The sequence below is a fragment of the Salmo trutta genome, chromosome 22 (assembly GCF_901001165.1).
Source record: "Salmo trutta chromosome 22, fSalTru1.1, whole genome shotgun sequence".
NCBI lineage: Eukaryota > Metazoa > Chordata > Actinopteri > Salmoniformes > Salmonidae > Salmo > Salmo trutta.
In genome coordinates, this window is record NC_042978.1 from 27,180,151 (window position 1) to 27,206,460 (window position 26,310).

The 26,310-nt window shown below is 45.3% G+C and overlaps 1 protein-coding gene across 1 annotated transcript; it reads right to left on the minus strand.

The window, feature by feature from the left end:
- Nucleotides 1-12,144: 12,144 nt before the first annotated feature.
- LOC115158491 (proteasome subunit beta type-5) lies at nt 12,145-16,273 on the minus strand. The gene is made up of 3 exons (XM_029707496.1): nt 15,954-16,273; nt 15,036-15,342; nt 12,145-12,725 (listed from the first exon to the last, which is right to left on the minus strand). The coding sequence occupies exons 1-3, from the start codon at nt 16,167-16,169 to the stop codon at nt 12,436-12,438; spliced, it is 813 nt and encodes a 270-aa protein (XP_029563356.1). The 5' UTR covers nt 16,170-16,273; the 3' UTR covers nt 12,145-12,435.
- Nucleotides 16,274-26,310: the final 10,037 nt, after the last annotated feature.

Sequence of the window (26,310 nt, forward strand, 5' to 3'; positions counted from 1 at the left end):
ATGACAGTACCTCCCCTCTAGAGGTGCCACCCGGCGTCCCACCTGGGCGAGCCTGACGGGCCGAGGCATGGCGCTGAACTAGCCGGCTGAAGCGTAGCAGCCTGACGAGCCGGCTGAGGCGTGGGAGCCCGACGAGCCGGCTGAGGCGTGGGAGCCTGACGACCTGGCTGAGGCGTGACAGCCTGACGATCCCGCTGAGGTGTGGGAGCCTAACGAGCTGGCTGAGGCATGGGAGCCTGATGGGCCGGCTGAGGCATGACGTGGGATGGGAGCCTACCGAGCCAACCGAGGCAAGGAAACCTATCGAGCCAGCTAAGGAGTGGAAGCGGCGGCACCCGGACCCGATGTCACCACCAAAAACAAAAAACAAGAACTCCCTGATGCTTCAAATAGTGGTGTCAGTATTCTGTAAGGACTGACGCTGAAGACGAGAAGCAAGTACAGGGAGTGAACATTTCATGGAAAAGGGACATCAAACAAAACAAGAACAGCGTCTGGACGGGAGGAACAAAACATCATGACGACAATAATGCTGACACGGCGAACCAACGGAGGAACAGACGGATATAGATGGGGCTATCAACAAGGTGAAGGAGTCCAGGTAAGTCCAATGAGCGGTGATGCGCGTAATGATGGTGACAGGTGTGCGTAATGATGGGCAGCCTGGTGCCTTCGAATGCCAGAGAGGGGAAGCGGGAGCAGGCGTGACATGGTCAGCAAATGTTATTGTGAGTGTAGCGAAATGCTTGTGCTTCTAGTTCCGACAGTGCAGCAATATCTAACAAGTAAACTAACAATTCCACAACTACCTAATACACACAAATCTAAGTAAAGGAATGGAATATATGGATGAGCAATGACAGAGCGGCATAGGCAAGATGCAATAGATGGTATAAAATACAGTACAGTCGTGGCCAAAGTTTTGAGAATGACACAAATATTAATTTTCACAAAGTCTGCTGCCTCAGTTTGTATGATGGCAATTTGCATATACTCCAAAATGTTATGAAGAGTGATCAGATGAATTGCAATTAATTGCAAAGTCCCTCTTTGCCATGGAAATGAACTGAATCCCCAAAAAAACATTTCCACTGCTTTTCAGCCCTGCCACAAAAGGACCAGCTGACATCATGTCTGTGATTCTCTCGTTAACACAGGTTTGAGTGTTGACGAGGACAAGGCTGGAGATCACTCTGTCATGCTGATTGAGTTTGAATAACAGACTGGAAGCTTCAAAAGGAGGGTGGTGCTTGGAATCATTGTTCTTCCTCTGTCAGCCATGGTTACCTGTATGGAAACACGTGCCGTCATCATTGCTTTGCACAAAAGGGCTTCACAGCCAAGGATATTGCTGCCATTAAGATTGCACCTAAATCAACCATTTACCGGATCATCAAGAACTTCAAGGAGAGCGGTTCAATTGTTGTGAAGAAGGCTTCAGGGCGCCCAAGAAAGTCCAGCAAGCGCCAGGACTGTCTCCTAAAGTTGATTCAGCTGCGGGATCGGGGCACCACCAGTACAGAGCTTGCTTAGGAATGGCAGCAGGCAGGTTTGAGTGCATCTGCACGCACAGTGAGACAAAGACTTTTGGAGGTTGGCCTGGTGTCAAGAAGGGCAGCAAAGAAGCCACTTCTCTCCAGGAAAAACATCAGGGACAGACTGATATTCTGCAAAAGGTACAGGGATTGGACTGCTGAGGACTGGGGTAAAGTCATTTTCTCTGATGAATCCCCTTTCCGATTGTTTGGGGTATCCGGAAAAAAGCTTGTCCGGAGAAGACAAGGTGAGCGCTACCATCAGTCTTGTGTCATGCCAACAGTAAAGCATCCTGAGACCATTCATGTGTGGGGTTGCTTCTCAGCCAAGGGAGTGGGCTCACTCACAATTTTGCCTAAGAACACAGCCATGAATAAAGAATGGTACCAACACATCCTCCGAGAGCAACTTCTCCCAACCATCCAGGAACAGTTTGGTGACGAACAATGCATTTTCCAGCATGATGGAGCACCTTGCCATAAGGCAAAAGGGATAACTAAGTGGCTCGGGGAACAAAACATTGATATTTTGGGTCCATGGCCAGGAAACTCCCCGGGCCTTAATCCCATTGAGAACTTGTGGTCAATCCTCAAGAGGCGGGTGGACAAACAAAAACCCACAAATTCTGACAAACTCCAAGCATTGATTATGCAAGAATGGGCTGCCATCAGTCAGGATGTGGCCCAGAAGTTAATTGACAGCATGCCAGGGCGGATTGCAGAGGTCTTGAAAAAGAAGGGTCAACACTGCAAATATTGACTCTTTGCATCAACTTCATGTAATTGTCAATAAATGCCTTTGACACTTATGAAATGCTTGTAATTATACTTCAGTATTCCATAGTAACATCTGACAAAAATATCTAAAGACACTGAAGCAGCAAACTTTGTGGAAATTAATATTTGTGTTATTCTCAAAACTTTTGGTCACGACTGTATATACATACGAGATGAGTAATGCAAGATATGTAAACATTATTAAAGTGGCATTATTAAAGTGACTAGTGATCCATTTATTAAAGTGGCCAATAATTTCATGTCTGTATGTAGGCAGCAGCCTATCTGTGTTAGTGATGGCTGTTTAACAGTCTGATGGCCTTGAGATAGAAGCTGTTTTTCAGTCTCACAGTCCCAGCTTTGATGCACCTGTACTGACCTCGTCTTCTGGATGGTAGTGGGGTGCATCGACAGTGGCTTGGGTGGTTGTTGTCCTTGCTGATCTTTTTGGCCTTCCTGTGATATCGGGTGCTGTAGGTGTCCTGGAGGGCAGGTAGTTTGCCCCCGGTGATGCGTTGTGCAGACTGCACCACCCTCTGGAGAGCTCTGTGGTTGTGGGCGGTGCAGTTTCCGTACCAGGTGGTGATACAGCCCAACAGTCTCAAGTCTCAAGTGTGCATCTGTAAAGGTTTGTGAGGTTTTTAGTTGACAAGCCAAATTTCTTCAGCCTCCTGAGGTTGAAGAGGCGCTGTTGTACCTTCTTCACCAGACTATCTGTGTGGGTGGACTGTTTCAGGTTGTCCATGATGTCTACGGCGAGGAACTTCAAAACTTTTCACATTCTCCACTGCTGTCCGTCGATGTGGATAAGGGGATGCTCCCTCTGCTGTTTCCTGAAGTCCACGATCATCTCCTTTGTTTTGTTGATGTTGAGTGAGAGTGAGAGGTTTGTGGGAGGTTTTCCTGTCATCACACTCCGAGGCTGTCTCATCGTTGTTGGTAATCAAGCCTATTACTGTTGTGCCATCTGCAAACGTGATGATTGAGTTGGAGGCGTGCATGGCCACGCAGTCATGGGTGAACAGGGAGTACAGGAGAGGGCTGAGCACACACCCTTGTGGGGCCCCAGTGTTGAGGATCAGCAAAGTGGAGATGTTGTTTCCTACATTCACCACCTGGGGGTGGCCCGTCAGGAAGTCCAGGACTCAATTGCACAGGGCAGGGTTGAGACCCAGGGTCTCAAGCTTAATGATGAGCTTGGAGGGTACTATGGTGATGAATGCTGAGCTATAGTCAATGAACAGCATTCTTACATAGGTATTCCAGTGTGCAGTGTGATGGCGATTGCATTGTCTGTGGACTTATTGGGGCGGTAAGCAAATTGAAGTGGGTCTAGGGAAACAGGTAAGGTGGAGGTGATATGATCCTTTAATAGTCTCTCAAAGCACTTCATGATGACAGAAGTGAGTGCTACGGGGCAATAGTCATTTAGTTCAGTTACCTTTGCATTCTTGGGTACAGGAACAGTGGTGGCTATCTTGAAGCATGTGAGGACAGCAGACTGGGATAGGGAGAGATTGAATATGTCCGTAAACACACCAGCCAGCTGGTCTGCGCATGCTCTGTGGACGCAGCTAGGGATGCCGTCTGGGCTGGCAGCCTTGCAAGGGTTAACACATTTAAATGTCTTACTCACGTCGGCCACGGAGAAGGAGAGCCCACAGTCCTTGGTAGATTTTGTATCAAGACTGCCCAAATGTGCCTAACTGGTTCATTAATTAACTTTTCAAGTTCATAACTGTGCACTCTCCTCAAACAATAGCATGGTATTCGTTCACTGTTATAGCTACTGTAAATTGGACAGTGGAGTTAGATTAAAAGCTTTCTGCCAATATCAGATATATCTATGTCCTGGGAAATGTTCTTGTTACTTACAATCTCATGCTAATTGCATTAGCCTACGTTAGCTCAACCGTCCCGTGGGGACACCGATCCTGTAGAGTTAATATGTCTGGAAGCAAGACGTCGGTGTTCGAGACGTGGCTGGTTTTCCTTTTGTTGTTTGTGATTGTCTGTAGACCCTGCCACAGCCGTTGAATTGCGACTCTTCTTTGTCTCTATACTGACATTTTGATTGTTTGATTGGCTTGTGGAGGGAATAACTACACTGTTTGTATTCGGCCATATTCCCAGTCACCTTTCCATGGTTAAATGCGGTGGTTCGCACTTTCAGTTTTGTGTGAATATCGCCATCTATCCACGGTTTCTGGTTAGGGTAGGTTTTAATATTCACACTGGGTACAACATCTATACACTTCCTTATAAACTCACTCACCAAATCAGCGTATACGTGGATATTATTCTCTGAGGCTACCTGGAACATATCCCAGTCCACGTGATCAAAACAATCTTGAAGCGTGGATTCCAATTGGTCAGACCAGCGTTGAATAGTCCTTAGCACGGGTACTTCCTGATTGAGTTTCTGCCTATAGGAAGGGAGGAGCAAATTTGAATTGTGGTCAGATTTGCCGAAAAGAGGGCGGGGGAGGGCCTTGTATGCATCGCGGAAGTTAGAGTAGCAGTGATCCAGTGTTTTTCCAGAGCGAGTGCTACAGTCGATATGCTGATAGAATTTAGGTAGCCTTGTTCTCAAATTTGCTTTGTTAAAATCCCCAGCTACAATAAATACAGCCTCAGTATATATGGTTTGCAGTTTGCATAAAGTCCAGTGAAGTTCCTTGAGGGGGGATATACACGGCTGTGACAATAACCGAAGAGAATTCTCTTGGGAGATAATACGGTCGGCATTTGATTGTGAGGAATTGTAGGTCAGGTGAACAAAAGGTGTTGAGTTCCTGTATGTTGTTAGAATTACACCATAAGTCGTTAATCATGAAACATACACCAGTGCCCTTCTTCTTCCCGGAGACATGTTTATTCCTGTCGGCGTGACGCACAAAGAATCCAGGTGGCTGTACCGACTCCGACAGCATATCCCGAGAGAGCCATGTTTCTGTGAAACAGAGTATGTTACAATCCCTCACGTCTCTCTGGAAAGCAACCCTTTCCTGATTTCGTCGACCTTGAGAGACTGGACATTAGCGAGTAATATACTCGGAAGCGGTGGGTGGTGTGTGCGCCTCCAAAGTCAGACCAGAAGACCGCTCCGTCTTCCTCTTCTCCGGCAGCGTTGTTTTGGGTCAGCCTCTGGAATCAGTTCAAATGCCCTGGGTGGTTCGGACAAAGGATACGCTTCGGGAAAGTCGTATTCCTGGACGTAATGCTGGTAAGTTGACGTCGCTCTGATATCCAATAGTTCTTCCCGGCTGTATGTAATAACACTTAAGATTTTCTGGGCTAACAATGTAAGAAATAATACATGCAAAATACTGCAAAGAGTTCTAAGGACTAGAAGAGAGCCAGCCCTCTCTGTCGGCGCCATCTTGATCAAGTCTTCATCTGTGACCAACAGATGCATATCAGTATTCCCAGTCATGTGAAATCCTTAGATTAGGGCCTAATGAATTCATTTCAATTGACTGATTTCCTGATATGAACTGTGACTCAGTAAAGTCTTAGATATTGTTGCATGTTGCGTTTATATTTTTGTTCAGTGTACTATACAATCGAAGTTACCTGCTGCAGTTTATCTCCGAGTTCTGTGCTCAGCTCTTTTGCCGCCAGTTGCTCTCGGTGTATCATACAATGCGTCCATATGGCAGAGGGAGACACATTAATAACTAAAGTGCAGAGGCCTGCCCGCCGTCCCGCCATAGATGGAGCCCCATCCGTGCAAAAGACCACCATTCGATCCCATGGAATCTGTTTTTCATCAATATAGCCACGCAGCACATTGAACATCCCCTGTGCTGTTTCATGCTCGGGAATTGTGAGACAGAACAATAAGTCCTCATGAATACCATCCCCTGACATGTATAGCGAACTAAGGTCAAAACATGGGCATCTCAGCCCTCACAGCTAACGTCCACTTGGAGAGCATAAGCTGGGGAGTTTTTGAGTTGTTCAGTCAGTTTCCTTTTGATTGCTAGCAATAGCATAAATTCTTCTTTTAACAGTGTTATCTGACAAAGGTATCGATGTGGGTTTCTGTGCCTCTGTCTCCCACACATTGTTTTTACTATATCAATTGTGGCCAGTAATATCATAGTCTCTGCAATAGTGTGTGGTTTCATAGCGTAGCAGGCCTAGCCATTCACCGTGGGAATGATTCAAGTGCAATGGTCAACTGCGGCGTTCTCATGATCTAAGGACGCTCTCTGGTTGAATTTTGTCTTTTAGATTTGACTGATTTTCATTTAGATTTTTAAGGTTAACCACATTACAATGACTTTAAAATACAAAGACCATATATTTTGTTTTGTATACATACAGTGGGGAGAACAAGTATTTGATACACTGCCGATTTTGCATGTTTTCCAACTTACAAAGCATGTAGAGGTCTGTAATTTTTTATCATAGGTACACTTCAACTGTGAGAGATGGAATCTAAAACAAAAATCCAGAAAATCACATTGTATGATTTTTAAGTAATTCATTTGCATTTTATTGCATGACATAAGTAGTTGATACATCAGAAAAGCAGAACTTAATATTTGGTACAGAAACCTTTGCAATTACAGAGAACATACGTTTCCTGTAGTTCTTGACCAGGTTTGCACACACTGCAGCAGGGATTTTAGCCCACTCCTCCATACAGACCACCTCCAGATCCTTCAGGTTTCGGGGCTGTCGCTGGGCAATACTGACTTTCAGCTCCCTCCAAAGATTTTCTATTGTGTTCAGGTCTGGAGACTGACTAGGCCACTCCAGGACCTTGAGATGCTTCTTACGGAGCCACTCCTTAGTTTCCCTGGCTGTGTGTTTTGGGTTGTTGTCATGCTGGAAGACCCAGCCACGACCCATCTTCAATGCCCTTACTGAGGGAAGGAGGTTGTTGGCCAAGATCTCACGATACATGGCCCCATCCATCCTCCCCTCAATACGGTGCAGTCGTCCTGTCCCCTTTGCAGAAAAGCATCCCTAAAGAAGGATGTTTCCACCTCCATGCTTCACGGTTGGGATGGTATTCTTGGGGTTGTACTCATCCTTCTTCTTCCTCCAAACACGGCGAGTGGAGTTTAGACCAAAAAGCTCTATTTTTGTCTCAGACCACATGACCTTCTCCCATTCCTCCTCTGGATCATCCAGATGGTCATTGGCAAACTTCAGACGGGCCTGGACATGCGCTGGCTTCAGCAGGGGGACCTTGCGTGCGCTGCAGGATTTTAATCCATGATGGTGTAGTGCGTTACTAATGGTTTTCTTTGAGACTGTGGTCCCAGCTCTCTTCAGGTCATTGACCAGGTCCTGCCGTGTAGTTCTGGGCTGATCCTTCACCTTCCTCATGATCATTGATGCCCCACAAGGTGAGATCTTGCATGGAGCCCCAGACCGAGGGTGATTGACCGTCATCTTGAACTTCTTCCATTTTCTAATAATTGCGCCAACAGTTGTTGCCTTCTCACCAAGCTGCTTGCCTATTGTCCTGTAGCCCATCCCAGCCTTGTGCAGGTCTACAATTTTATCCCTGATGTCCTTACACAGCTCTCTGGTCTTGGCCATTGTGGAGAGGTTGGAATCTGTTTGATTGAGTGTGTGGACAGGTGTCTTTTATACAGGTAACGAGTTCAAACAGGTGCAGTTAATACAGGTAATGAGTGGAGAACAGGAGGGCTTCTTAAAGATAAACTAACAGGTCTATGAGAGCCGGAATTCTTACTGGTTGGTAGGTGATCAAATACTTATGTCATGCAATAAAATGCAAATTAATTACTTAAAAATCATACAATGTGATTTTCTGGATATTTGTTTTAGATTCCATCTCTCACAGTTGAAGTGTACCTATGATAAAAATTACAGACCTCTACATGCTTTGTAAGTAGGAAAACCTGCAAAATCGGCAGTGTATCAAATACTGGTTCTGCCCACTGTACAGTATATGCAGTGCATTCGGAAAGTATTCAGACCACTTGACTTTTTCCACATTTTGTTACGTTACAGCCTGATTAAATAATTATTTTCCTAATCAATCTACACACAATACCCCATAATGACAAAACGAAAACAGGTTTTTACATTTTTGATAATTTATAAAAAATGTAAAACTGAAATATTCAGACCATTTATTTTGAGACTCGAAATTGAGCTCAGGTGCATCCTGTTTCCATTGATCATCCTTGAGATGTGTCTACCACTTGATTGTAGTCCACCTGTGGTAAATTCAATTGATCGGACATTATTTGGAAAGACTATATAAGACCTGTCTATATAAGGTCCCACAGTTGACAGAGCAAAAACCAAGCCATGAGGTCGAAAGGAATTGCCCGTAGAACTCTGAGACAGGATTGTCTAGAGGTACAGATCTGGGAAAGGGTACCAAAACATTTCTGCAGCATTGAAGGTCCCCAAGGAGACAGTGGCCTCCATCATTCTTAAATGGAAGAAGTTTGGAATCACCAAGACTCTTCCTAGAGCTGGCAGCCCGGCAAAACTGAGCAATTGGGGGAGAAGAGCTCCAGAGTTCCTCTGTGGAGATGGGAGAACCTTCCAGAAGGACAACCATCTATGCAGCACTCCACCAATCAGACCTTTATGGTAGAGTGGCCAGGCGGAAGCCACTCCTCAGCAAAAGGCACATGACAGCCTGCTCTCAGACCATGAGAAACAAGATTATCTGGTCTGATGAAACCAAGACTGAACTTTTTGGCCTGAATGCCAAGCGTCACGTCTGGAGGAAACCTGGTACCATCCCTACGGTGAAGCATGGTGGTGGCAGCATCAGGCAGTGGGGATGTTTTTCAGAAGCAGGGACTTGGAGAGTAGTTAGAATCGAGGGAAAGATGAACAGAACAAAGTACAGAGAAATCCTAAAGAAAACCTGCTCCAGAGTGTTTATGACCTCAAACTGGGGCGAAGGTTCACCTTCCAACAGAACAACGACCCTAAGCACACAACCAAGACAACACAGGAGTGGCTTCGGGACAAGTCTCTGAATGTCCTTGAGGGGCCCAGCCAGTGCCCAGACTTGAACCCGATCTAATGTCTCTGGAGAGACCTGAAAATAGCTGTGCATCGCTGCACAGCTATTTTCAGGTCTATCCAACCTGACAGAGCTTGAGAGGATCTGCAGAGAAGAATGAGAGAAACTCCCCAGATACAGGTGTGCCAAGGCTGTAATCGCTGCCAAAGGTGCTTCAACAAAGTACTGAGTAATGGGTCTGAATACTTATGTAAATGTGATATTTCAGTTTTGTATTTGCAATAAATTTGCTAAAAACTGTTTTTGCTTTGTCATTATGGGGTATTGCGTGTAGATTGAAGGAAAAAAACTATGTCAATACATTTTAGAATAAGACTGTAACGTAACAAAATGTGAAAAAGTCAAGGGGTCTGAATACTTTCTGAATGCACTGTATATATTTTGTCTTCAGGGTTCTGGGTCTGAATACTTATGTAAATGTGATATTTCATTTTTGTATTTGTAATACATTTGCTAAAATGTATACCCTGTTTTTGCTTTGTCATTATAGGGTATTGCGTGTCGATTGAGAGGAAAAAACTATTTCATCATTTTTGAATAAGGCTGTAACGTAACAAAATGTGGAAAAAGTCAAGGGGTCTGAATACTTTCTGAATGCACTGTATATATTTTTTCTTCAGATTTCTGGAAATTCTCCCATGACCCCATTTTCATTTCAGGGACGCAACCCTTAGTTTGGGAACCGCTGATATAGCCTATTCTTGTACACTCATCCTAGCACCTGTGACCCAGTACACATTATCACTGAAGTCAGAGGGTGCAGCCATCAGCCAGTTGTAAACAATATGGTGTTTTTGTTATGGGAAAGTGCAATAGTTTGAATCTGAAAATAATCCGTCACCTTGCAGCCTCACAAATAAGAATGCCCTGCATTAGTCATCTCCCCATCAGTCACTCTTCAATGGACTCTTCGAGGTGGAGGCTGTTGAGGTAGGAATATGCTGAGTAGAGTAAAACTGAAGTTGGTGAATACCACAAGAGGTTGGTGGCACTTTAATTTGGGAGGACGGGCTCGTGGTAATGGCTGGAGCGGAATTGTATCAAATACATCAAACAAATGCACTGTGTTTGAATACTCATACTAACCGTGCTATTTGTGATGTAAATTGAGTATATAGTATGTTTATTGGTCATAGTATGGATATAGTTAATATGCCAAAAGATCCCGGATATCGTACTAAATTCTCCAAAACACGTAGTATACACGCAGTGGACACCATTTCCGTGCTTTTAGGGCCCATAATGCAATTCTTCATAAAATGGGCGTGGCTTCACAACGTTTTCAGATTTGAAGAAATTGGTGGAAAATGAGTCTGTGATTACCACTAGTTAGTATTCTTTGTTTTAGCCAAGGCCAGTGTGCGTCCTTCAGAAATGTAAGTTCATATTTCTCACAATTCATGTGTTGTGGACGCACTCCTTTGTTATGCTAATTATAGTTTTTACTGCGAGCTAGCAACTGTAAGCTTGCTAACTCTGTTGTTTTTGTCATCTCATTTCAGACATTTAGTCACAGCCATGTTGTTAGGTTGTATTGTACTGTGCAGAAGATAAGCTATAAATAATATGGCTACAATAGGTTATGTAATTGGAGGTTGTATTAAGCCTATACCTGCCATTTGCTATTTTATTTCATTTTTCCTTTTTCAGAACCTCACACACTCTTGGTTTACACTGTGCTGTGCCGTTACTGCTCTATGTGAATCAGCGTCATTAAACAACCACAACTGGAATCCTACCGGTCTGTCATCTGTGCCCTTACAAGCACTTAGGAGAGAACACATAGTGCTAAGTAAAACCTAACCCGTAAGAATATACAGTCCACCAAGTCCTCAACTACATCATATATTCGCATTAAGTATGTTAGTATGGGTATTCAAACACAGCTCAGGTTTCTGTTTTTTCCATTCCGGCCATTATTAAGCCATCCTCCCCTCAGCAGCCTCCTGTGGTGAATACATATAGTATGCCTATACTAGTGTGATAAGAACATGAATCATTTCCATTTTTACATGTGGAAACATGACACAGGAAATAAACAATGTTTTACCAAGTCTGCACAACTTCCCAAGTGCATGTTATTGTTATATGGTACGGCAACTGCTCGGCCTCCGACTGCAAGGCACTACAGAGGGTAGTGCGAACGGCCCAGTACATCACCGGGGCCAAGCTTCCTGCCATCCAGGACCTCTATACCAACCGGTGCCAGAGGAAGGCCCTAAAAATTGTCAAAGACTCCAGCCACCCTAGTCATAGACTGTTCTCTCTGCTATCGCACGGCAAGCGGTACTGGAGCGCCAAGTCTAGGTCCAAGAGGCTTCTAAACAGCATCTACCCCCAAGCCATAACTTCCGAACATCTAATCAAATGGCTAACGAGACTATTTGCATTGCCCCCCCCCCCCACACACACCCTCACTACTGCTACTCTCATCTATGCAGTCACTTTAACTCTACATATTACCTCTATAACCACTGTATATAGCCATTTACTGCTATGTTTTTTCCCTTTCGGTATTTTCTTAACTGCATTGTTGGTTAAAAGGGCTTGTAAGTAAGCATTTCACTGTAAGGTCTGTGCACATGACAAATAAAACTTGATGTCTGGGCTGCGTACTGAACCTGGTTAATTCCTTTAGCCTTGAAAGTGAGAGTAGCGCTATTGCTGTTTTCACTGAAAACAGCTCATATTTCCTTTGCCCTAATCCTTCATGACAATAATGGAATCTTAAATTACTGGTCTGTTCAATTTACTGCTACCAATAAAAACGTTTGTTAAAAAGCACACGTTAGATGAGAATGAATGAAAACATTTATTGAAAATGTTACAGAGCAGTCAAAATAAAAAAATAAAAGTCAGCAACACCCCTTTATCCCTGGCAGAGCATGGAAAATGTAGTGACAACCAGGTTACAAATATCTTTAAAGGTCATTTTCAGTCATCCAGATCCTGTGCCAAGCTTGGATGTGTGTAAACACTTATTTTTTGATTGAATGGTCTCCCAAGGCTGTCACATAACATCTACCGTTCCCTACATTCTATTAACCCCTGCCCTTCTCTCGCCATACATGAACCATCTCCTCTCTATGCCTTCTCTGCCTGGTACTGTTGGTGCAGCATTAGGACATCTGACTGGGACACTCTGGTCCAGCCCTCACTGTGGACGTGGTAGAGGTTGACCTGTCCTCCACTGTAAGCGTCACGGTATGTGGCCTGATAGATGGCCCTGCGACCCAGATCACAGGCTTCCTCCACTGTCAGGTCCTTCTGCTTCAGACCGCTGTCCACGATGCCATACGCGTACATGGAGCCAGAGCCCACAGCAAACAGGTCCCCACACACACGGTTCCCCTCAGAGTCCACGTAGTAGAGACCTGGAAGGATGAGAAAGTGAAATGTTAATATTAGCGAACGTTAGCCATGTGCAGTAAATCACCTGTTGGTGTCGACGAATGGAGGAGATTGAACATGTAGAATCGTTGGGAAATAAAAATAAATGATGGCTGCTGTACTGTGGTGATGTTCCCCCTTTTTGGATTTTTGTCTTTAGTGCACTTTAATAGGAGCTTTCCCTACATAAGGGGAAGGATGTGCCATACATTTATAAAAATCATGGGAGATATGACATTTATGCTACTGCAATATGTAAACTCATCAAAAAAAGAAACAGCCCTTTTTCAGGACCCTGTCTTTCAAAGATAATTTGTAAAAAAACAAATAGCTTCAGATCTTCATTGTAAAGGATCTAAACATGCTTGTTCAATAAACCATAAACAATTAATGAACATGCACCTGTGGAACGGTCATTAAGACACTAACAGCTTACAGACGGTAGGCAATTAAGGTCACAGTTATGAAAACTTAGGACACTAAAGAGGCCTTTCTACAGACTCTGAAAAACACCAAAAGAGAGATGCCCAGGGTCCCTGCTCATCTGCGTGAACGTGCCTTAGGCATGCTGCAAGGAGGCATGAGGACTGCAGATGTGGCCAGGGCAATAAATTGCAATGTCCGTACTGTGAGACGCCTAAGACAGCGCTACAGGGAGATAGATGGACAGCTGATCGTCCTCGCAGTGGCAGACCACATTTAGCACCTGCACAGGATCGGTACATCCGAACAGCACACCTGCGGGACAGGTACAGGATAGCAACAACAATTGCCTGATTTACACCAGGAATGCACAACCCCTCCATAAGTGCTCAGACTGTCCTCAATAGGCTGAGAGAGGCTGGACTGAGGGCTTGTAGGCCTGTTGTAAGGCAGGTCCTCACCAGACGTCACCGGCAACAACATCGCCTATGGGCACAAAACCACCATCGTTGGACCAGACAGGACTGGCAAAAAGTGCTCTTCACTGACGAGTCGCGGTTTTGTCTCACCAGGGGTGATGGTTGGATTCACGTTTATCGCCGAAGGAATGAGCGTTACAGAGGCCTGTACTCTGGGGCGGGATCGATTTGGAGGTGGAGGGTCCGTCATGGTCTTGGGCGGTGTGTCACAGCATCATCGGACTGAGCTTGTTGTCGTTGCAGGCAATCTCAACGCTGTGCATTACAGGGAAGACATCCGCCTCCCTCATGTGGTACCCTTCCTGCAGGCTCATCCTGACATGACCCTCCAGCATGACAATGCCACCAGCCATACTGCTCGTTCTGTGCATGATTTCCTGCAAGACAGGAATGTCAGTGTTCTGCCATGGCCAGCGAAGAGCCCGGATCTCAATCCCATTGAGCACGTCTGGGACCTGTTGGATCGGAGGGTGAGGGCTAGGGCCATTTCCCTCAGAAATGTCTGGGAACTTTCAGGTGCCTTGGTGGATGAGTAGGGTAACATCTCACAGCAAGAACTGGCAAATCTGGTGCAGTCCATGAGGAGGAGATGCACCGCAGTACTTAATACAGCTGGTGGCCACACCAGATACTGACTGTTACTTTTGATTTTGACCCCCCCCCCCTTTGTTCAAGGACACATTATTCAATTTCTGTTAGTCACATGTCTGTGGAACTTGTTCAGTTTGTGTCTCATTTGTTGAATCTTATGTCCATACAAATATTTACACATGTTAAGTTTGCTGAAAATAAACAGTTGACAGTGAGAGGACGTTTCTTTTTTTTGCTGAGTTTGTGGCTCACGTGTGTAATTCAAAATTCAAATCCCTAGGTGTCCAAGATCGGATAGAGATTTGGGTCTAGATTACAGGCAGAAGACAATGGTTAGCCTTGATTATTTCAGTGATTGAAATTTAAAGATGTTTGCGGTAAAAATTGCACGTCGGCTCAATCGGAAAATCCCTTTACATTTCAATCGCGCTATAACATGGATCTTCCATCCAGATTGAACCTAGCCCTAAATTTATCACGGCTGAGCTTGTGTGATATATAGGCTAACCCATTCTATTGTCCCTATCCAGCTTAGACTATGATGTCGGTTGGTGCACGTGTATTAGAGATAAGATCGTACTGTAAGCTCACTCCACAGCTTCAAATGTCTCCACTCATGTTGCCGAATGGCTTACTTTTTGGTGGCGCAACTGGCTAGCAAGTTGTCAAGTGGGCGGTCCTGTGTGTTTGCGAAGCAGAGGATCACTTGTTTGAGCCCAGTAGAGGATATCGACAGTGAGGGATGCTATACTGCTATTAAGCTAGAACGCCTGATGCACACAGTTCATATCATATTCATACCTGGTCCAGTCTTGTCCCAGCCACACACCATGGTTCCCATGCTAAGGCCCATGCCTTTGTACTGGTACACCATGTTGGCTAGCAGTTTTGAGGCGGCTGCCACTGAGATGCGTTCCTTGTTGCGGAGCTCGTAGACGCGGCACTGGCGGGCCAGCAAGCGCTCCCAGAAACTGCAGTCAGCTGCACCTCCAGCCATGGTGCCCAGCAGGTAGGGGTTGATCTCTATTACCTTCTTCACTGTCTGGGAGGCGATGTAGGAGCCGGCTGTGGCTCTGGAGTCCACAGCCACAATGACACCATGCTGGAACTAGGGAGAATGGATATGAGGCAGAAGACAATGGTTAGCCTTGATTATTTCAGATGTAATTGTTTAAACAAGTAGCCTATCGAGATAGCTAAAATGGTCATGGAGGAGCCATTTTAGTCTGATTATGTTCTCATTCAATATGTTGTTTGTGTTGTCTGTCTAAGGATGTTACTAGGGGCCCTTTCACATGGGGTTATAGGTCACTTGATGTAACTACACAGGTGACCTGGAAGATTTAGCTGTCACAGGTGAGAATTTCTTATGGGATGCACCTCACGTTGGTTCAGTAAGTTCATGTTTTAGCATTGGAACGCTGTAGTTAGCTATTTCATATTCAGTAATACATGGCCCAACTAAAGATCTAACTAACGTTAGCTAGGTCTAGAAAGTAAAATGTGCGTGAACGCGTGATGAACTTCACTTAAACTGTGACAATGGCGTTTCATAACGTCAGCGTTAGTTAATTCCTTGGTGATACAAGCTAGCTAGCTATCGTGCAAACTGTTGGCGAACTATTCTTAACTAACTAAAGTTAGCTTTGTCGTTAGCCACCGTTCGCTAGCAAACAAGCATATTAGCTAACTACAAAGAAAATTAGCTAGCAAACTTACTTTGAAGGCTAAAGTGGTTGTGCCATGAAGGAATTCAATTTTTCTATCTGGTCCATCTCCGTTAGAGCACGGGGTTCTCAGAGCGAAAGAGAGATCTCCTCCAACAGACTCCAAACCCAACTCTGCTTCATACAAACCACTGGCGAAGCCACGACGCTGGCGACCATAGTTGGAAAAATCTACTGACTCACTCTGCAACACACTAGCAAGAGCCATCTTTGAACTATGGATGATGACGATAGGGTAGGGCTTATGTTGTTATCGAACCAATTTTGCCGTTAAAAGGAAATACGTCACTGTTTTGAACATCGTTCGGGGTTTTCTCAAGATGGCCAAAGGACGCAGCATTGTAGCCAATGATTATTTATAAATAATGCCTCGTTCAAAATCACTGGGAACTTGGAAATCTCCGACTTCCGTGCGTTCAAAACAACTGGGAATTCGGAAAAATCAAGCTCCGACTGGATTTTTTTTTATTTGTATGGTCATACAACTCTGAATTTCAACTCGGGAACTTAGACCTCTTTCTGGAGCTCCGACTTTTCAACCGGAACGGATCACCGATGTCATGATTTGACGTCGTATTTTTCCGAGTTCCAAGTTGTTTTAAATGCGGCATTTTATTGAACGTTTTTCGTTTTATTTAACCTTTATTTAACTAGGCAAGTCAGTTAAGAACAAATTCTTATTTACAATGACGGCCTACCAAAAGGCAAAAGGCCTCCTGCGGGATACAAAATAAAAAATGAATACAATATAAATATAGGACAAAACACACATCACAACGAGAGACAACACAACACCATATACAGACCTAAGACAACACCATAGTAAGGCGGCAACACATGACAACACAACACAGCATGGTAGCAACATAACAACAACATGGTAGCAGAACAAAACATGGTAAAATCATTATTGTTCACAGACAACAGCACAACGGGCAAGAAGGTAGAGACAACAATACATCACACATAGCAGCCACAACTGTCAGTAAGAGTGTCCATGATTGAGTCTTTGAATGAAGAGATTGAGATAAAACTGTCCAGTTTGAGTGTTTGTTGCAGCTCATTCCAGTCACTAGCTGTATGTGCTTTGGGGACCTTTAACAGAATGTGACTGGCAGAACGGGTGCTGTATGTGGAGGATGAGGGCTGCAGTAGATATCTCAGATGGGGGGAGTGAGGCCTAAGAGAGTTTTATAAATAATTGTCAACCATTCGGTCTTGCGACGGGTATACAGAGATGACCAGTTTACAGAGGAGTATAGATTGCAGTGATGTGTCCTGTAAGGAGCATTGGTGGCAAATCTGATGGCCGAATGGTAAAGAACATCTAGCCGCTCGAGAGCACCCTTACCAGCCGATCTATAAATGATGTCTCCGTAATCTAGCATGGGTAGGATGGTCATCTGAATCAAGGTTAGTTTGGCAGCTGGGGTGAAAGAGGAGCAATTACGATAGAGGAAACCAAGTCTAGATTTAACTTTAGCCTCCAGTTTTGTGCTGAGAGAAGGACAGTGTACCGTCTAGCCATACTCCCATGTACTTGTATGATGTGACTACCTCAAGCTCTAAACCCTCATAGGTAGTAATAACACCTGTGGGAAGAGGGGCATTCTTCTTAACAAACCACATTACCTTTGTTTTGGAGGTGTTCAGAACAAGGTTAAGGGTAGAGAAAGCTTGTTGGACACTAAGAAAGCTTTGTTGTAGAGCATTTAACACAAAATCTGGAGAGGGGCCAGCTGAGTATGACTGCATATAAGTGGATAAGAGAGCTTCCTACTGCCTGAGCTATGTTGTTGATGTAAATTGAGAAGAGCATGTGGCCTAGGATAGAGCCTTGGGTACTCCCTTGGTGACAGGAAGTGGCTGAGACAGCAGATTTTCAGACTTTGTACACTGCACTCTTTGAGAGAGGTAGTTAGCAAACCAGGCCAAAGACCCCTCAGAGACACCAATACTCCTTAACCGGCCCACAATAATGGAATGGTCTACCGTATCAAAAGCTTTGGCCAAGTCAATAAAAATAGCAGCACAATATTGCTTAGAATCAAGGGCAATGGTGACATCATTGAGGACCTTTAAGTATGCAGTGACACATCCATAACCTGAGCGGAAACCAGATTGCATACCCGAGAGAATACTATAGACATCAAGAAAGCCAGTCAGTTGATTATTGACAAATTTTTCCAACACTTTTGATAAACAGGACAACATAGAAATAGGCCTATAACAGTTAGGATCAGCTTGATCTCTACCTTTTAAATAAAGGAGAGGGAGAAACTTTGTAGGTGGGCAGGGGAAAAAGAGGGAGAAGCATCAGGGATAGTCGCATTGGAAAGGGTGGGAGATGAGGAAATGTTAGACAGGCAAGGAGGCATGGCTGAGTCAAATAGGAATCCTGACTTAATGAAGTGGTGATTAAAGAGCTCAGCCATGTGCTTCTTGTCAGTAACAACCACATCATCAACATTAAAGGACATGGGCAGCTGTGAGGAGGAGGGTTTATTCTCCAGGTTTTTAGCCTTTTTCCAGAACTTCTTGGGGTAACCTGATCGCCCATCTGCGGCCGGCTAATCGTTAGCTGTCTTTTCGGCTGCGATCTGAATAGGTCTATCGGACACTTTTCTTGGGCCACTATAACTAACTATTTTGCCAACTTGGACAGGTCCCCCCTTCCACACGGAACCCCACTAACCCACAGACGGAAACGCACGAGGTGGCTAAAAACAGACCTCCCTCCCATCTTCCACCAGCTTGCTACCTATGGCCCGGCCAGCTGTCTGAATCTCACTGGACCCTTTGATCACTCGGCTAAGCATGCCTCTCCTTAATGTCAATATGCATTGTCCATTGCTGTTCTGGTTAGTGTTTATTGGCTTATTTCACTGTAGAGCCTCTAGCCCTGCTCATTATACCTTATCCAACCTCTCAGTTCCTCCACCCACACATGCTATGACATCTTCTGGTTTCAATGATGTTTCTAGAGACAATATCTCTCTCATAATCACTAAATGCCTAGGTTTACCTCCTCTGTACTCACATCCCACCATACCTTTGTCTGTACATTATACCTTGAAGCTATTTTATCGCCCCCAGAAACCTGCTCCTTTTTCTCTCTATTCTGGACGTCACAGACGACCAATTCTTATAGCTTTTAGCCGTACCCTCATACTTATTCTTCTCTGCTCCTCTGGGGATGTAGAGGTGAATCCAGGCCCTGCAGTACCTGGCTCCACTCCTACTCCCCAGGCGCTCTCTTTTGATGACTTCTGTAACCGTAATAACCTTGGTTTCATGCATGTTAACATTAGAAGCCTCCTCCCTAAGTTTGTTTTATTCACTGCTTTAGCACACTCTGCCAACCCGGATGTCCTAGCTGTGTCTGAATCTTGGCTTAGGAAGTCCACCAAAAACTGTGAAATCTTCATCCCTAACTACAACGTTTTCAGACAAGATAGAACGACCAAAGGGGGCAGTGTTGCAATCTACTGCAGAGATAGCCTGCAGAGTTCTGTCCTGCTATCCAGGTCTGTACCCAAACAATTTGAACTTCTACTTTTAAAAATCCACCTCTCCAAAAACAAGTCTCTCACCGTTGCCGCCTGCTATAGACCCCCCTCGGCCCCTAGCTGTGCTCTGGACACCATATGTGAACTGATTGCCCCCCATCTATCTTCAGAGATCGTGCTACTAGGTGACCTAAACTGGGACATGCTTAACACCCCAGCCATTCTACAATCCAAGCTTGATGCCCTCAATCTCACACAAATTATTAATGAACCCACCAGGTACAACCCCAAAGCCGCAAACACTGGCACCCTCATAGATATCATCCTAACCAACGTGCCCTCTAAATACACCTCTGCTGTTTTCATCCAAGATCTCAGCGATCACTGCCTCATTGCCTGCACCCGTAATGGGTTAGCGGTCAAACGACCTCAACTCATCACTGTCAAACGCTCCCTGAAATATTTCAACGAGCAAGCCTTTCTAATCGACCTGGCCCTGGTATCCTGGAAGGATATTGACCTCATCCCGTCAGTAGAGGATGCCTGGTTATTTTTTAAAAATGCCTTCCTCTCCATCTTAAATAAGCATGCCCCTTTCAAGAAATTTAGAACCAGGAACAGATATAGCCCTTGGTTCTCCCCAGACCTGACTGCCCTTAACCAACACAAAAATATCCTGTGGCGTTCTGCATTAGCATCGAACTGCCCCCGTGATATGCAACTTTTTAGGGAAGTTAGAAACCAATACACACAGGCAGTTAGAAACGCCAAGGCTAGCTTTTTCAAACAGAAATTTGCTTCGTGCAACTCCAACTCTAAAAAGTTCTGGGACATTGTAAAGTCCATGGAGAATAAGAACACCTCCTCCCAACTGCCCACTGCACTGAGGATAGGAAACTCTGTCACCACCGATAAGCCCACTATAATTGAGAATTTCAATAAGCATTTTTCTACGGCTGGCCATGCTTTCCACCTAACTACCCCTACTGCATTCAACAGCACTGCACCCCCCACAGCTACTCGCCCAAGCCTCCCCATTTCTCCTTCTCCCAAATCCATTCAGCTGATGTTCTGAAAGAGCTGCAAAATCTGGACCCCTACAAATCAGCTGGGCTAGACAATCTGGACCCTTTCTTTCTAAAATTATCTGCCGAAATTATTGCAACCCCTATTACTAGCCTGTTCAACCTCTCTTTCGTGTCGTCTGAGATTCCCATAGATTGGAAAGCAGCTGCTGTCATCCCCCTCTTCAAAGGAGGTGACACTCTTGACCCAAATTGCTACAGACCTATATCCATCCTACCCTGCCTTTCTAAGGTCTTCGAAAGCCAAGTCAACAAACAGATTACCGACTATTTCGAATCCCACCGCACCCTCTCCGCTATGCAATCTGGTTTCAGAGCTGGTCATGGGTGCACCTCAGCCACGCTCAAGGTCCTAAACGACATCGTAACCGCCATCGATAAGAAACAATACTGTGCTGCCGTATTCATTGACCTGGCCAAAGCTTTTGACTCTGTTAATCACCACATCCTCATCGGCAGACTCAGTAGCCTTGGTTTCTCAAACGATTGCGTCGCCTGGTTCACCAACTACTTCTCTGACAGAGTTCAGTGTGTCAAATCGGAGGGCCTACTGTCTGGACCTCTGGCAGTCTCTATGGGGGTACCACAGGGTTCAATTCTTGGGCCAACTCTTTTCTCTGTATACATAAATGATGTCGCTCTTGCTGCTGGTGAATCTCTGATCCACCTCTACGCAGACGACACCATTCTGTATACTTCTGGCCCTTCTTTGGACACTGTGTTAACAACCCTCCAGACGAGCTTCAATGCCATTCAACTCTCCTTCCGTGGTCTCCAACTGCTCCTAAACACAAGTAAAACTAAATGCATGCTCTTCAACCGATCGCTGCCTGCACCTGCCCGCCCGTCCAGCATAACTTCTCTGGACGGTTCTAACTTAGAATTTGTGGACAACTACAAATACCTAGGTGTCTGGTTAGACTGTAAACTCTCCTTCCAGACTCACATCAATCATCTCCAATCCAAAGTGAAATCTAGAATTGGCTTCCTATTTCGCAACAAAGCATCCTTCACTCATGCTGCCAAACATAGCCTCGTAAAACTGACCATCCTACCAATCCTCGACTTCGGCGATGTCATTTACAAAATAGCCTCCAACACCCTACTCAACAAGCTGGATGCAGTCTATCACAGTGCCATCCGTTTTGTCACCAAAGCCCCATATACTACCCACCACTGCGACCTGTACGCTCTCGTTGGCTGGCCTTCGCTTCATAATCGTCGCCAAACACATTGGCTCCAGGTCATCTACAAGACCCTGCTAGGTAAAGTCCCCCCTTATCTCCGCTCACTGGTCACCATAGCAGCACCCACCTGTAGCACGCGCTCCAGCAGGTATATCTCTCTGGTCACCCCTAAAGCCAACTCCTCCTTTGGTCGTCTCTCCTTCCAGTTCTCTGCTGCCAATGACTGGAACGAACTACAAAAATCTTTGAAACTGGAAACACTTATCTCCCTCACTAGCTTTAAGCACCAGCTGTCAGAGCAGCTCACAGATCACTGCACCTGTACAAAGCCCAATCTCTTCCCCTACTGTATTTATTTATTTTGCTCCTTTGCACCATATCATATTATTTATATTTTAACTTTGAACTTTCTTCAAACTACAAATCTACCTTTCCAGTGTTTTTCTTGCTATACTTTATTTACTTTGCCACCACGGCATTTTTTTGCCTTTACCTCCCTTATCTCACATCATTTGCTCACATTGTATATAGTCTTATTTTTTTCTACTGCATCATTGATTGTATGTTGTTCTACTCCATGTGTAACTCTGTGTCGTTGTATGTTGTCGAACTGCTGTGCTTTATCTTGGCCAGGTCGCAATTGTAAATGAGAACTTGTTCTCAACTTGCCTACCTGGTTAAATAAAGGTGAAATAAAATAAATAAATAAAGAGAGGATATTGCTTCTTAAAGTAACTAACTTTGGCCTTCCGGATAGCCTGAGTGCACTTATTTCTCATTTGCCTGAACAATAGCCAGTCAGCCTGAGTATGTGTGTGCCGAGCCTTTCGCCAAATGTAATTCTTGAGTTCGAGTAATTGCAAGATCACGGTTGAACCAGGGGCTGAACCTGTTTTTTATTCTCATTTTCTTTATGGGGGCGTATTTGTTAACAATACCACTGAAAATATTAAAAAAGAAGGTCCAAGCGTCTTCGACAGAGGGGATCAAGCTGATTCTATACCATTTTACAGAGGTCAGGTCATGAAGGAAGGCTTGGTCATTAAAGTTTTTTAGCAAGCGTCTATGACAAATCAGGACAGGTCGTTTCACTGAGCAGCCATTGCGAACACATGCTGTAAAACAGTGATCACTAAGGTCATTACAGAAAACACCAGACCGATACCTATCAGGATTATTTGTGAGGATAACATCAAGGAGAGTAGCCTTTTCTGGGTGTTTGGTGTCATACCTTGTGGGATTGGTAATAATCTGAGAAAGATTTAGGGAGTCCCATTGCTTTAGGTCTTGGTCAGGGGGTTTAAGCATGTCCCATGGTTAGGTTACCTAGCAGTACAAATTCAGATTTAGTGTAAGGGGCCAGGAGAGAGCTTAGGACAGGCAGGGTACAGGCCGATGCTGATGGAGGACGATAGCACCCAGCAACAGTCAACAAAGAGCTATTTGAAAGTTTAATGCTTAAAACCAACAAATCAAATTGTTTGGGGAGAGACTTGGTGGAGACAACTGAGCACTGAAGTTGATCCTTGGTAAAGATTGCCACTCCCCCACCTTTGTAAGATCTGTCTTGACGAAAAGGTTATATCCAGAAAGGTTAACATCAGTATTCAAAACACTCTTCCTTAACCACGTCTCAGTAATGACCAACACATCTGGATTGGATCTGTGAACCCACACTTTCAATTGATCCATTTAGGTAATAAGCTTATTGTGTTATCATGCAGAAAACCCAGGCTTTTATGAGAGCAGAAATCAGTGAAGCAGATATCAGAGCACAAATCAGAATTGGGGCTAGCAACAGAAGATGGGCCAGGGTGTACATGCACATTTCCAGATATCATCAACATTAATACAATCAAGGCACGGCATAGGACAGGGAGAGCTCTGCAGTGCTGATTTATGACATCTGAATGTGCATCAGATGGCAACAAGATCATATTGTACAGCAATTTCATCAGGCAACATGAATACAAAGCCGGCGAGAGGTGGTTAGAATAGGATGGGAGGCCAAAAGTCAGTGTAACCAATAGAGAGTCAGAGTCCTGAGTGTGGGAACAAACATAGTCTGTCCCACGGTTGGGTAAAGAACGTTTGTAGTCAACAAAGCATGCAGAAGTCATGAGGCAAATAGCAAAATGCATAAGAAAAAAATAAAATATGTAATGACTTGGGGTTAGCCATTGTAAGTGCAGAGTCACTCACCCCAACAATGTGTGTGTGCTGGTGGCGAGCGAAAGCTTGGGAGAGTGCGCATTCACAGCCCAGTTCGTCCTGTGCCAGCGCCCCGCATTTGCCGGGCTAAAGTGAGCGTTCAGCCAGGACGGGTTGTGCCAGCTCTACGCTCCAGACCTCCAGTGCGCCTCCAAGGTCCAGTATATCCTGCACCGGTTCTACGCACCAGGTCTCCAGTGCGCCTCCACAGTCCAGTACGTCCTATGCCTCCTCCTCGCACTCTCCCTGGAGTGCGTGTCCTCAGTCAGGTACGTCCTGTGCCTTCTCCTCGCACTCGCCCTGAAGTGCGTGTCACCAGTCTGGTGCCACCTGTCCCGGCTCCACGCACTAGGCCTCCAGTGCGCCTGCCCAGTCTGGTGCTCTGGATAAGAGCGTCTGCTAAATGACTAAAAAATTTTAAAAAATGCAGAGCTTCCGGCGACTGTTCCCAGTCCAGAGCTTCCGACGACAGTTCCCAGTCCAGAGCTTCCGGCGACAGTTCCCAGTCCAGAGCTTCCGGCGACGTTTCACAGTCAGGAACCTCCTGAGACGGCCTACAGTCCGGGACCTCCTGAGATGGCCCACTGTCCGGGACCTCCTGAGACGGCCCACAGTCCAGAACCTCCTGAGACGGCCCACGGTCCAGAACCTCCTGAGATGGCCCATGGTCTGGGACCTCCTGAGACAGCCCGTGGTCCGGAACCTCCTGAGACGGCCCGCGGTCCGGAGCCTCTGGATAAAAGCGTCTGCTAAATGACTAAAATGTAAAATGTAAAAAAATCCTGAGACGGCCCGCGGCCCGGAGCCTCCTGAGACGGCCCGCGGCCCGGAGCCTCCAGCAACGGTCCGCGATCCGGAGCCTCCACCGATGCTGGCGGGTTTGCAGGTGAGAGGGTTCTTCGTCCTGCACCAGAGCCGCCTCCTATGCTGGCGGATCCGCAGGATGAGAGGGTTCTTTGTCCCGCACCAGAACCGCCTCCGATGTGGGTGGATCCGCGGGATGAGAAGGTTCTTTGTCCAGCACCAGAACCACCACCAACACTAGACACCCCCCCTAACCCTCCCTTTTGGTTTCAGGTTTTGCGGCCGGAGTCCGCACCTTTGGGGGGGGGGGGGGGTACTGTCACGTCCTGACCATAAAGAGCTCTTATTTTCTATGGTAGAGTAGGTCAGGGCGTGACTGGGGGGGGGGGGTTTATTCTAGTTTTATTTTTCTATGTTGTTTGGTTCTATTTTCTGTTTTTCTATGTTGGGGTTTTTGGATGATTCCCAATTAGAGGCAGCTGGTCATCGTTGTCTCTAATTGGGGATCATATTTAAGTAGTTGTTTTTCCCACCTTTGTTTGTGGGAGATTATTTTGAGTTAGTGCATGTAGCACCTCTTCGTCACGGTTTGTTGTTTTGTTTATGGTTTATTGTATTCTTGCATAGTTTCACATTAAAATAAAATATGTGGAACGATATTCACGCTGCGCCTTAGTTCGTTCCTACACACAATCGTGACAGGAGGGGGCTTCAGAGGATGCTTCAAAGACTCCTGCCACTTGTTGGGCCCAAAGGCCTCGACACATTTTAATCCACTCCTTAGTGCTAATTGAATTTGTATCTGGTCTGTCCTTGCAAGCCTGGGAGCCTTAACTCAGCATTCAGTCCCCATAAAGTAAAATATATCATACTTTATTTTTATTTTTCTTCTTGGCTTTCAAAATAGCACCAGACCAAACACTACTCACTCAGTTCTAGGTTGGATGGTGTCCTCAGGTCTCTGCGGTTTGTTTGCTAGAGTGCCCTCTGTATAGCTTGGCATGATCCTATCTGTGTTGTATCTGTCCCATTATGGCGTCTGTGAAAGCATGGGCACCGCCATTGAGGCCATCTACTTCTATAGGTTGGTAAACAAACTAAAAGGGTATGTACTGCCACTTGGAGTGTGTTGTTTGAACCGGTATAAAGCCAAGGTTGGCGATTTACTGCCACCTGCAGTTATGGAATGTTTGCTCACAAGTATAATGCATTTGCCGATCCCTCCTGATGACCTGCGTGGAATTATGTGACCCTTCCTTAACGCATAGGAAATCGCACCCAGCTGACTACTTCAAAATTGTGAAAGTCCTCAATGGGGCTGCCCATGCTAAAATGGGATTTTGGACATTAGAGTCCTTCATCTCTAAGAGATGACCCAGTGACTGTAGTTGGCCCCACTAAGATATTTGGATGATTCCCTATAGTTCATTGTCAGCTATAGATGGGTTACGAAAACGATTCACATGCTTCAATGGGGCAGAAGTCTGTGTGTTGTTGTGATTCTGGATGGCCAGATAGCTAGCAACAATGTCAGAAGCTGCCATGGGTGGAAT

What these genes read in the sequence shown, in the direction of transcription:
- LOC115158491 (XM_029707496.1), bottom strand. Translation starts at nt 16,169, where the DNA reads ATGGCTCTTGCTAGTGTGTTGCAGAGTGAGTCAGTAGATTTTTCCAAC. An exon ending in CAACCACTTTAGCCTTCAAA is followed by an intron (nt 15,343 to 15,953) that starts GTAAGTTTGCTA and finishes CATTCTCCCTAG; the next exon opens with TTCCAGCATGGTGTCATTGT. An exon ending in CTGGGACAAGACTGGACCAG is followed by an intron (nt 12,726 to 15,035) that starts GTATGAATATGA and finishes TCATCCTTCCAG; the next exon opens with GTCTCTACTACGTGGACTCT.